The sequence below is a fragment of the Ostrea edulis genome, chromosome 4, assembly GCF_947568905.1.
Source record: "Ostrea edulis chromosome 4, xbOstEdul1.1, whole genome shotgun sequence".
NCBI classification, from domain to species: domain Eukaryota; kingdom Metazoa; phylum Mollusca; class Bivalvia; order Ostreida; family Ostreidae; genus Ostrea; species Ostrea edulis.
Window position 1 is genome coordinate 34,820,140 of NC_079167.1, and position 13,898 is coordinate 34,834,037.

At 37.9% G+C, this 13,898-nt stretch overlaps 1 protein-coding gene across 1 annotated transcript in view; it reads left to right on the plus strand.

The window, feature by feature from the left end:
• LOC125668285 (uncharacterized) overlaps nt 1-13,898 on the plus strand; it is a 174,248-nt gene that overhangs the window by 143,367 nt on the left and 16,983 nt on the right. Inside the window, exons 13-14 of the mRNA XM_056162491.1 lie at nt 8,499-8,596; nt 13,659-13,898. The exon at nt 13,659-13,898 is cut by the window's right edge and continues 948 nt beyond it. Coding sequence (XP_056018466.1) covers nt 8,499-8,596; nt 13,659-13,898 — 338 coding nt within the window. The remainder of the gene's footprint in view (nt 1-8,498; nt 8,597-13,658) is intronic.

Below are 13,898 nucleotides of genomic sequence, written 5' to 3' on the forward strand. Positions count from 1 at the left end.
CTACACCCTGTATTTCCTACAGATATATTTCTACTACTGCATCCAAACTTTTTAATTATAAACAAACTTTGCAGTGTTTAGATATAGACCATCTTATACGTAATCCACCAACATGTTCTTGTTCTTCATCTTCTTTCAACTATAGTCCAGCTGGACATGTCATTACTGGTGATGTTGATTTAGTTGAAAACGAGGACCTCAAATCACTTATTCTTAAAGGTCCTAAATACAGAGAACCTCGGTCTTTTAATTGGCGATAGAACTTCATCTCGATTATGAGTTCTGTCGAAGATTATGCCTGACGATGGGCTAAATATGAAAAAGAACTTGATACATTGTCAGAATGGGTTAAAAGCATAAGAGGGATATTAAAATCCCACACTAGACACATGAAAACAAAAGTACGTACCATCTATCCTTCTGTGGTTAGTAAACCAAATGTGATAAAAGAATTAGATAGGTTACATGAGGAATATGTTTTGGTACCAGCTGACAAAGCTAGTAACAACATTGTCTTTGATTGTAAGGCTCATTATTACAACTGTATTTTAAACGAACTTGGCATTAATTCCACTTTTGGTAATCATACTTATACTCCAACTGCACTTTCAAAAGATGAAATTCTTCAAAACCATGCTTCAGTTTTAGACACATTTAATATTCCGGTCAATGAATATGAGTTACCGTACCTATAATGGATTCCTAAACTACATAAAAACCCTTACAAACAAAGATACATTGCTGGATCCAGTAAGTGCTCTATTAAGCCCCTATCTTTGCTCCTCACGAAAATGTTAACAGCTGTGAAGGAGAATCTTCAAACTCACTTTGTGCCAGAAGTGGTGTTAATCAAATGTGGATTTTAAAAAATTCTAAAGAACTTTTAGTAAACTTGAAATCGCAGAATTTTTCCCAAATCAATAACATTAAAACCTATGACTTCTCAACACTATACACGACCATTCCTCACGATAAATTAAAGACTAGACGTTTTGACATCATAGACAGTTGCTTCTTTAACAAATACGGAAAACGGAAGTTTTTGAATAAATTCTGCTTCATAAGAACATAAAAACAGGTGAGCTAGCAAAGGAGCACAATTCGTGCCCATTGAAATTTCAACAAACTGTTGGAAGACCTGATCACTAAAGACCACGAGGATATTGTCAATGGGGAACTCTAGCATATTTTTTATTTCAATTTCAGAGTACTTGTGCGTGGAATCAGAGTGGTGTTTAACAAAGTAATTTTTTGGATGAATGGTCATTAGATATGAATATTTCCGTTTATCATTTTTGTTGAAGAAGCAACTGTCTATGATGTCAAAAAGTCTAGTCTTTAATTTATCATGAAGAACGTTCGTGTATAGTGTTAAAAAGTCATAGGTTTTAATGTTGTAGATTTGAGAAAAGTTTTGCGATTTCAAGTTTACTAAAAATTCTTTAGAATTTTTATTTTAGAATCCACATTTGATTTACACCAATTTGGCATATGTAGTCGCACAGTACTATTTAAATGTAGCTTACCTGGTACATATATGTAACATGAATTCTCATGAAGAGTTGTTTGATCCTATCGATACACCGTTCTGTTTTCACTAGCCATAACAACAAAACTGCCATCCGGTCTGTAAGATTGGCTTAAATTCATCCGGATTATTAGGGCTTTCCACTTTTTTTTTTTTTGGAAAGTCCTATTGATATTTAGGGCTTTCCACCTTTCTGTGGAAAGTCCTATTGTTATTGTTCTGTTTATTAGGGCTTTCCACCTTTCAGTGGAAAGTCCTATTGTTATTGTTCTGTTTATTATTATTTTCCTGCCGTCAAAAAAAATTTTCATCTTAAGACTTATCGAAAAACTTTAGAGTCCATCCTAGAGCACTTCTTGAGAAACGAATACATTTCACCCTGCGTCATGGAACTTTGACCCCTTACAGAGTTATCGGACCTGTTAGCAGAAATCATTGTTATCGCTACTCCTTTTTAACCGTAAAGGATAGGAGGATGAAACCTTTGCTGAAGCATAGAGGTCAATTAGTAGAAGCGAAGAATTTCAAATGAAGGGATTCGGTGTCCCCTAAAGGGAGTTAATGCCCCCTCATGTTTTGCGATTTGTCCCCTACAAATTGACGACTCCTAAAGTCTTCGTCGTAGAGAGACGGAACCCACTGGGACGGGTTGGGTGACCTTGACCTTGAAAAAGTAGGTCAAGGTCAAAGGTCAAGGTCATCCAGAATGGCCAGAAAATGGCACTTTTTATACGCTCTTTCCCGCTTCAGATAGCATCGAAATATCACATGGGTCAGCATGGAATTCTGGACCGGTCTCGGAATCCTGAATTACAACTCTGAACTTTGACCGCTCTGCGAAAGGCGGCGACTTAACGTCGAAAACCCCGTTATCGCTACTCCCACTAGACCGCAAGTCGTGGAGAGGCGAGACCTTCGCCGACGAATTCCAGATGAAACACTCTCGCACAGAGAAGTTGACCGAGGGAAACCGAGAACCCCGAAGCACGGTTCTCGCCCCCGAAAGTCTCCGACGTCGTCGTTCGAGCCCACAACTTCTTCACGGATGTAGATAGAGACGCGGGACCACTTAAACGAAGCCCCGTGACCTCTCTGACCTTCAAAATCAGGTCAAGGTCAAAGGTCAAGGTCACACTTTCTCCCCCATGGGTTTTTGAAGTTTGACCTTGAACGTGGGTCAAGGTCAAAGGTCAAGGTCACGCATCCAGGGGCCAGTCTCCACGAGTAAGGCCAACCCACCCATCACGCCTGTCGTCCCCAAGGAAGAAACCCCCCACCCTTCAAGTGATCTGTCTGTCATCAGCTGTTTATAATACACTATTTTGACCGGTTTCATGCCCAACAACAGGATTTTTGAGGTTTGACCTTGAAAGTGGGTCAAGGTCAAAGGTCAAGGTCACGCATCCAGGGGCCAGTCTCCACGAGTAAGGCCAACCCACCCATCACGCCTGTCGTCCCCAAGGAAGAAATCCCCCACCCTTCAAGTGATCTGATTGTGATCAGCTGTTTCAATACACTATTTTGACCGGTCTCATGCCATGCAACAATTACAGGATTCTAGCTAATCTGACCTACACCTACACATCTGACCTACACCCACTTCTTCCATTTCTTGACTGTCTTGTCAATCAAACATGAATTCCATTTACATTCATGAAAAGACATAGGCCAGATTCAATTGTCTGCCTGCATCAACATAAAGACTAAGTTGGGTTTTTTTATAATGATGATGCAACTTTACTTGACAGTTGAACTCATTGACATTCCATCCCGACTGTCATTGTAAACAAATAAACACTTACCTGCAGGATCAGATGGGATGCAGTACTCCTATTCTCCGTTCAGATATCCTACATGCACTCAGACACTTTCTAATGGTCACCGGCCGCCATTTTGGTTGTTTGTTGTCAAAGCCTATCAATCCGTATATGCATGCCTCCTTGGGTGAAATGACTGAAAGACATTGTCTCCGTGAATTAGAACACATAGGATGAGCCATTACAAACTGTATATTCAATTCCACAATCCACAACACACACGGTCAAATCCAGTGCATCTTCACAACATCTGACAACATGAGGCTTGTATAGACTCCCAGCATGCACCAGCAGTTACTACAATCTAGGAAAATGGCACATCCGGTTTCTTTGCACCTCCAAATATCACATCTAACAGGTCTAAAGTCACCCCAAACACCTGCACAAGTCCCATTACACTTTTACCTGATATGTGCATATGTGCTGGCTACCCAACACCCACACCCCTTTTCTCCCTCAAATTTGACGGGTACTTAATGCGAAACCAAGCATTGAACACACCTCAACACTCAAATTTAGGCGGCAAATTTGAATTTCTTTTCTAGCCAAATCATTTTTTTTTTTTTTTTTTTTTTGGGTGAGGGTGGGATGGGGTAGGGGGGGGGGGGGCTTTTAGCATTTCAACACTACTGAAAAACTGCTAGAAGGTGGGAAGCCCTCTAATTGTTCGCGAACAATTAGGATCACTAGTGTTCTTTTTATTATTGTCCTGCCGTCAAAAAAAACTTCATCTTCAGACTTATCGAAAAACTTTAAAGTTCATGATATAGCACTTCTTGAGAAACGAACACATTTCACCCTGCTTCATTGAACTTTGACCCCTTACAGAGTTATTGGACTTTTCGCAGAAATCATTGTTATCGCTACTGCCTTTTAACCGTAAATGATAGGAAGATGAAACCTTTGCTGAAAAATAGAGGTCAATTAGTAGAATCGATAAGCGTTAAATGAAGGGATTCGTTGACCACTAAAAGGAGTTAATGCCCCTTATGTTTTGTGATTTCTACATAAAAAATTGACGACTCCTAAAGTATTCGTCGTTGAGAGACCGAACCAACTGGAACGGGTTCGGTGACCTTGACCTTGAAAAATAGGGCAAGGTCAAAGGCCAAGGTAATCCAGAATGCCGAGAAAGTGACACTTTTTATACTCTCTTTCCTGCTACAGATAGGATTGAAATATGATATGGGTCAGTAAAGAATTATTGATTGGTGTCGGTATTATGAATTAGAACTCTGAACTTGGACCACCCCGCAAAAGTCGGCGACTCGCGTCGAAAATCCTGTTATCGCTATTCCTACTAGACCGAAAGTCGTGGAGACGCGAGACCTTCGCCGACGAATTCACGATAAAACCCTTCTCCATCGAGAAGTTGACCGAAAGAAACCGAAAACCCTGAAGCACAGTTCTCGCTCCCGAAATTCTCCTACGTCGTCATTCGAGCCCATAACTTTTTCAGGGATACAGATATAGACGCGGGACCACTTGCACGAAGCTCTGTGACCTCTCTGACCTTCAAAATGAGGTCAAGGTCAAAGATCAAGGTCACATTTTTTCTCCCATAGGGTTTTGGAGGTTTGACCTTGAAAGTATGTCGAAGTCAAAGGTCAAGGTCACATATCAAGGTGCGAGTCTCCATGAGCAAGGCAAACCCACACGTCACGCCTGTCGTCCCAAAGGAAGAAATCCCCCACCCTCTATCTATGTTATCAGCTGTTTACACCATTTCGCCCAACAACATGATTCTAGCTAATCTGACCTACACATACACATCTGACCTACACCAATTTTCTCCATTTCTTGACCATTGACATTCATAAAAAGATATATGCCAGATTCCATTGTCTGCCTGCATCAACATAAAGACTAAGTTCAATTGGTGTTTAGCTCATCTGAGCTGAAAGCTCAAGTGAGCTTTTCTGATCACCCGTATTCCGGCGTCCGTCCGTCTGTCCGTCCGTCCGTCCGTCTGTAAACTTTTCACATTTTCAACTTCTTCTCAACAACCAATGGGCCAATTTCAACCAAAGTTGGCACAAAACATCCTTAGGTAAAGGGAATTCTAAATTGTTAAAATAAAGGGCCAAGTCACCTTCCAAGGGGAGATAATCAAGAAAAGATAAAAATAGGGTAGGGTCATTAAAAAATCTTCTTCTCAAGAACCACTGGGCCAGAAAAGATGAAATTTAGAGATAAGCTTTATTAGGTAGTGCAAATTCTAAATTGTTAAAATCATGGCCCCCGGGGGTCGGATGGGGCCACAATAGGGGATCAAAGTTTTACATACAAATAAATAGGGAAAATCTTTAAAAATCTTCTTCTCAAGAACCACTGAGCCAGAAAAGCAAAGATTTATATGAAAGCTTCCTTATATAATGCAGATTCTAAATTGTTAAAATCATGGCCCCCGGGGGTCGGATGGGGCCACAATAGGGGATCAAAGTTTTACATACAAATATATAGGGAAAATCTTTAAAAATCTTCTTCTCAAGAACCACTGAGCCAGAAAAGCTGAGATTTATATGAAAGCTTCCTTGTATAATGCAGATTCTAAATTATTAAAATCATGGCCCCCGGGGGTCGGATGGGGCCACAATAGGGGGTCAAAGTTTTGCATACAAATATATAGGAAAAATCTTTAAAAATATTCTTCCCAAGAACCGCTGAGCCAGAAAAGCTGAGATTTATATGAAAGCTTCCTGATATAGTACAGATTCTAAATTATTAAAATCTTGGCCCCCGGGGGTCGGATGGGACCACAATAGGGGGTCAAAGTTTTTTTTCTGTTGTTTGGGTTTTTTTCGGGTTTATTTTTTTTATATATATAGTGCAGATTCAAGTTTGTTAATATCATGGACCCCGGGGATTGGATGCGGCCTCAAGGGGGGCATCAAAGTTTTACATACAAATTTATAGGAAAAATCTTTTAAAATCTTCTTCTCAAGAACCACTGAGCCAGAAAAGCTGAGATTTATATGAAAGCTTCCTGATATAGTGCAGATTATAAATTGTTAAGATCATGGCCCCCGGGGGTCGGATGGGGCCACAATAGGGGGTCAAAGTTTTACATACAAATATATAGGAAAAATCTTTAAAAATCTTCTTCCCAGAACCACTAAGCCAGAAAAGCTGAGATTTATATGAAAGCTTTCTAATATAGTGCAGATTCAGGTTTTTTAAAATCATGCCCCCCTGGGGTAGGATGGGGCCACAATAGGGGATCAAAGTTTTACATACAAATATATAGGGAAAATCTTTAAAAATCTTCTTCTCAAGAACCATTGGGCCAAAGAAGTTCACATTTACATGAAAGCTTTCTGACATAGTGTAGATTCAAGTTTGCAAAAACTATGGCCTCCAAGGGTAGGTTTGGGGCCATAATAGGGACTACGGTTTTACATGCAAATAGATATGGAAAATCTTCTGATATGGACCAAGGTGACTCAGGTGAGCGATGTGGCCCATGGGCCTCTTGTTTTTATGATAATGATGATGCAATTTTACTCGACAGTTGAACTCATTGACATGCCATCCTGACCGTAATTGTAAACAAATAAACACTTACCTGCATGGTCAGATGGGATGCACTATTCCTATTCTCCATTCAGATCCTACACTCAGAAACTTTTTCTTTCAACGGCCGCCATTTTGTTTTTTGTTTTCACTCCCTAAATCCATATACATGCCTCCTTGAGTGAAATGACTGGAAGAGATTGTCTCCGTGAAGTAGAACACATAGGATGAGCAATTACAAACTGTATATTAAACTCCACAATCACCAACACACACGTAAAATCCAGTGCAAATCCACCATATTCTCAACAGGCTCTGAGTCTGACAGCATGCATGAGCAGAGTGTCAGCACTACATGTGTTCCCTGAAAGTGTCACTTCCGGATTCTTTTCCTCTCCAAATATCATATCTAACATGTTCAAAATCACCCCAAACACCTGGACAAGTTATATTACACGTTTACCCAATAGGGGTCGGCTATCCAACATCCACACCCCCTTTTTTCAAATATTTGACCGGTTCTATCGTGCGAAACCAACACCTCAATCTCCAACACTCAAGCACTCAAGGCGGCAAATTTGAATTTCTTTTCTATCAAAATCAAATACATTTTTTAATGCTTTTAGCGACGATTGAACTTTTGAAAACTATGGAAAACCCAGTAAAAGGTGGAATTGTTCGCGAACAATTAGGATCACTAGTTATTACTATTATTATAAGAAATGTTCAACTCTTCAAATAACTAACTATATAAGCATATATTATTTGAAACTATATTTACTACCCAAATGATTCTCTTCAATTGCCACGAAATTGTGCATTTATTTGATCACCGCAAATATTACGTCATGATGATGATTATGTTAGCATATTTCAAAAGATATTTTAACCCTTCTTCAATTGTCGCTCGAGATGAAACTAAAATAGTTTTGTCGTAAATATTTAATCCATACAAAAAAATTCCGGTCGATGAGGGAAAAGCCATAAAATATCACAAATAGCCTCACAACCTTTACTGTGTATGTGCATAGATGAGTTGATTTCCATATGCTTTTGAGAGTAATTTTTTGTTCCTGTTTTGGAAATTAGGAAATTAGACAAGAAAATATTAGCAAAGCAAAATAATATTCCCCAAGAATCTGGCCAAAACCGTATTTACTTCTTTGCAATAATAACCAAAGAGGCCTATGAAATATTCCACTTGCTTCTCAGTATCAAGATATGGAACATTATAATTGTCATTAGTTTCATTGTTAGATTTCATAACACCGTCATCAACTGAATATCCTAGAAATTCTAGCAAACTGAACCCAGCCTAACATTTTGATAGTTTTGAACACAACTTCCCAGATTTGTCTGTCTTTCTAACAAACCTCTTAGAGACAAAATGATCCCGAGTTTCCGTATAAATTCCCATAGTGTGTGTAACTCAGACAAAGTGATGTGTTTCGTTTTTGTCTTAGTATATATTCAACGAATGCTGGTGTTTAGGTTATGCTGTTTCACAGTATTTCAACATGATGTTTCATACCTATATCAAACTCTTTTGTGAAACGAATCTCTTTCTACAAAACGTTTTGAATTTTTCCGAAATACTGTCAGTGTAGAAGGAATACGGTTATCACTTGTTATCTCTACAGGATACATGTTGTTTTGGTTGAAGTCAGTGCATACCTACTGTGACAATGACGCCCCAGTGATCATCGTTGGAACTCATTTAGACAAAGCCGTAGATGAGGTATGTAATTGTTCTTTCTTTTAATCTGACATGAATCAATAATGCAGTAGTTTTATTGTATATATATATATTTATTTACCTAAGGATTATATAGTGAGATGATTATGTAGAATTTTTTACAGTTATCTTCACCTTCCATAAGGCTTTGATTTTATGTTCCTTTGGTAACTTTCTGGAGAAGATGAAAATAAAAATTGAATAGATAGCAAGTTTACTGATGTAAATGAAAAGAATGCGCGATAGTATATCAGGATATAGTCTTTCAAAGCATTTCGAAATTGGAATTGATACAAAAATATTCACCTGGAAATGTTATTAATTAAATAAGTATGATGCGTGGTTATGCTCGAAAGTTTAAAAGCATATCCAGAACTATAGGACTAATTTGCATTATATATTTGCATCGACAGGGAATGCTTTCTCTTCCTAGGCACCTGATCCCACCCCTGGTTTGTCCAGGGGTCCGTGTTTGCTCAATTATCTATTTTGTATTGCTTATAGGAGTTTTGAGATTGATTGCTGTTCGTTATATTCGCCTTTCATAAGACACAATTCGTCCTAGGTAAGGGGATTCAATTTTATTCAAATAAGGACAAAAGGGAGACTATCAAGAAATTGCAAAAATAGGATGGGTCGTTTGAAAATCACTAGGCCAGAAAAAGTTGAAATTTACATGAAAGTTTCCTGATATACTGTAGATTTACGGTTTTTTTTTTTTTAGTTTACCTACAGCGGAGGGAGATAACAATAGGGGATTTAAGATTTACATGGTAATCTATAGGAAATATTTCTAAAATCTTAAAACAGCGGGGCCATTATGAGTTAATATCAATATGCAACCATTTACAGGAAGTTCAACTTTGTTCAACACTTGAACACCAGGGGTAGAATGGTGTCACATTAATGGATCACAATTTCACATGGGAATTTATAGGAAAAACTTTCTCAATATCAACAGGGCCTTGATTACTCATTTTCATATGCAACGTCCACGTAGTTCAGATCCAAGTTGGCTTAAAGTGTGGTCCATAGGGTAGGGTGGGGTATATCAAATCGTTGAACTTGAAATCAGACACCAGAGAGTTTTTCACATTTGCTTTGTACTTTTAAAAATATTTCCTTGAACATAAATGTTAGTGGGAAACTAACAAGAACTCCATGACAAACAGGATGACTTCAGCTTCCCCATCGTCAGCTCTCCATATATATGTAGCAATATTCCGTTATCACATACATGAAAGGTGAAGATAACGAACAGTGATCAATCTCATAACTCCTATAAGCAATACAAAATAGATAGTTGGGCAAACACAGATCCCTGGACACACCAGAGGTGGGATCAGGTGCCTAAGAGGAGTAAGCATCCCGTGTCGACTGGTCACACCCGCCGTGAGCCCTATATCCTGATCAGGTAAACAGAGTTATCCGTAGTCAAAATCATTGCGTCAAGAACGTCCTAACAATCGGTATGAAACATGTTAGACAGCATTTGCCCCAATGATATATTGTACTGACGATCTAGATCGATGCTGTGTCTCTCAACTGCTTCAATATGCAAGAGGTTGATCTGCGTAAGATCAGTTTAAAGCGAGACAGGCTACTGATATTGATGTAACTGAGGTTAAAAAGAAGCATTTCGCAAATACCGAGGTCGTTATAAATATCTAGTTTGCCAATACAACATATCATTGGGTAAAATGCTGTCTGGCGTGCTTCAGACCCATTGTTCCAGTGTTAGGGCGTTCCTGGTACACAGATTTTGACTACGGATTACTCCGTTTACCTGATCAAGATATAGGACTCACGACCGATGTAATCAGTCGACAGGGGATGCTTACTCCTCCTAGGAACTTGATCCCACATCTGATATATCCAGTGGTCCATGTTTGCCCACCTCTCTATTTGGTATTGCTTATGGGAGTTATGAGATTGATCGCTTTTTCACCGTTCATCTACTAAAAGAGCTGTTGATAGATTGCAGTTAAAATTTGAAAACAAATTGAATAGATCTAAAATAAAAGGAAGCAAAACAGGCACGTGGTGTCGTTTTTTAACGTGTGTGTGTGGAGGAGGTGAGGAAAACTTGTCTAAAATTCTTCACAAGCAAAAACAGTAATAATTTGATCAATAAATATCAATGCAAATTCGTTTTGAAATCTTGTTCATGAGTTTTTATATGACTCCTCGGGACAAAGTTTCATCAATAATAACACTAAGTAATGCTGACTTCTTAACACATTCTATTACATGATTGTTTATCCCTAAACTTAATTTTCGAAATTTTGAAAATATTTGTGTACAATGAGTTCTAGACAGATTTATTCGTAATTTATTTTCCTTAATCCACATTATACTGCTATGTAAATCTGAATACGCCTTTGATTCAATGTTTTCCACTGACATATATGTTACATCTTGTGCACTATCATTTACATACATATCTACATGAGAATGTTTCAGTGCTGGTGGATAGTCATTAATACACAGGATAAAAAACAATAGGTCTAAAACAGAGCCTTGTGGAATTCCAATAGTTACATTCTTTTCTTCCAATAGATTGTCTTTCCAAAAATTCATTTGTAACTCTCTGTACATAAGTTGCTTAATGTGATTAAGGATGTACTCTATGTCGTTATAATGGTGACTTCCTTTTAAACATGGATGAAAATGTGAATATTAGCAATATTGTCTATTCATTTAAATTGTTATCGCCTAGCCGAGAGGGTTAGCACGTCGACTGCTGAACTATAGATCGTGTGTTTGAGTCCAGCAGGGTTTTTTAAAAAAAATTCAGATTGCTTTCTACTAAAACTGTATTTTTGACCAAATAAAGTAAATTTGAAAGTTTTCAATTTCAAAAATTGTTGTACATATCCTTTACTTTTGATCCATATACTTTTTTTCTGGTGTAGCATACATCCTTAAATCATTTAAAAGTATCACTACATATACCAAAAGATTTAAGTTTAATAAATTAATCTATAAAACGTACACCTGTAAGTTCATAAGTTCGTATCATTAGGGTGCTTATTGTCGTCTGTCGGCACAAAGACACCAAACAAGCATACTTCACGATATTCAATCAATAATCTGTACCTATTACTACAAACTGAAGTAAAACTATCCAAGTTTGTAAGCGTAACTACTGTAATTGTTGACTAAACAATTAGTTTGTCTTCATAGAGTTTAAAAAGTAAATGATTCTTTGAACTCCTATAAAAATAATCAAAATCTGTCGTAGTATTGTAGTGAACTAACTTAAGTAACCTTTGGTCCTAGACCATAATTAACCAATAAACATATGCCGTACAGGCCTCTAACCAATCAGCGACTTCTACAGTTGTATCAGCTCCCACACAAGTTCCTACACAGAGCTATTTGTCCCGTGAGGATCCAGGTTAGAATAGGTCCTCAGTACTCCTTGCTTGTCGTAAAAGGCGATTAAATGGGGCGGTCATTCGAATGAGACTACAAACAACGAGGTTCCATGTCACAGCAGGTGTGGTACGATAAAGATCCCTCCCTGCTCAAAGGCCGGAAGCGCCCGAGCATAGGCCTAAATTTTGCAGCCCTTCATCGGCAACGGTGACGTCTCCCTGTGAGTGAAATATTCTAGAGTGGGACGTTATTTTACAATATACAATCAATCAATTAATCAGGACTACTTTTCCGCATGGGCTACTGTACAAGCGCGAAAGGAATATCATTTAACAAAAACAATTTGTTAATTCTAACAAGTAAATAAATATCACAAATACCTCATGCATGTGGACTAAACATGCGCTGTCTTGTGTGTGTGTGTGTGTGAATACATTTACTATTAAACAACGATGCCGTAAACAAATATAGTTCCTTCAGGTACGACTGGTTGCATGTAGTATTTGATAAATAACAATGAATTCTTAACGTCAAATTGTTAAAGACCATCAATTCATATGTCTAAATGATTCATATAGTAAATACTATCTCACAACCATCGTAAATGTCTTCGTCACCTAAACGGAAGTGACGAGTGATACTGCACTCGTAAAAAAATGATGGCAGCCAAAAACATGAAATGTAAATATCCACCCGACATTCCCCGATATTATTAGTACCACTACCCCTCGTAAAACTAAAAAAGGGTAATTAGAATATGAAATATCTAAAGAATATACCGAAGTACATAAAATGACTTGCGATTGCTTTAAACTCGTGAATGTAAAAATTATACGATACCAATTTGATGCACCAGATGCGCATTTCGACAAATAATGTCTCTTCAGTGATGCTCAACCGAAATGTTTGAAATCCGAAATAACGATAAACTTGCTAGAGCTATTTTAGGGGAAAACAGAGTGCCAAAAAGTGGAGTCAAATTCGTCTAAGGATAAGAGCTATGCATGATGGAGATAATCCTTAATTTTGAAATGAATTTCTAAATGTTATCATAGCAATGAAATATACATCCGTATTTTCAAGCTAGTAACGAAGTACTTAGCTATTGGGCTGTAGAGACCCTTGGGGACTAACAGTCAACCAGCAGATGCCTCGATCCAGGGGTCATAGTGTAAAACTTATACGGTACCAATTTTGATGCACCAGATGAGCATTTCGACAAATAATGTCTCTTTAGTGATGCTCAACCGAAATGTTTGAAATCCGAAATAACGATAAACTTGCTAGAGCTATTCTAGGGTAAAACAGAGTGCCAAAAAGTGGAGCCAAATTCGTCAAAGGATAAGAACTATGCATGAGGGAGATAATCCTTAATTTTGAAATGAATTTCTAAATTTTATCACAGCAATGTGTAACTTAATTATCGGAACACATGTAACATGAGACATGTCAAAATATACGTGACCACTTCTGAAGGAATAAATAAAGTATTATATAATACAATGTCACAAATTATTATTCATCCAAACATGTTAAGAGTAGAAAGTCGAGTAACAGGATGCAATATATTAATTATCGCATCAGAGTGTTACAGCCGCTTGCATGATATCTGGAATCCATTTTACTTCTAATTAAACGTAATTAATTTGTAATTATCCATTAACTTTTCATATTTCTGTTTTAGAATTCCAACAAGTTCTACGACAGAATACTGGAATACCTCCAGCATGATAAACAGCTGAGGACACACTTAGCCAGGGATCGATGCTTCGTTCTAGGTTTTCAATCGGATGGTTCATCATTCACAGATACACTTTCTGACCTAGAAAAGTGTATTGTCTCAATTGCGAAGCAATCACGATGGCTGGAATCCATCCCTATAGATTGGGCAATGTCTGAAATCATACTTCGAGAACTCAGAAAA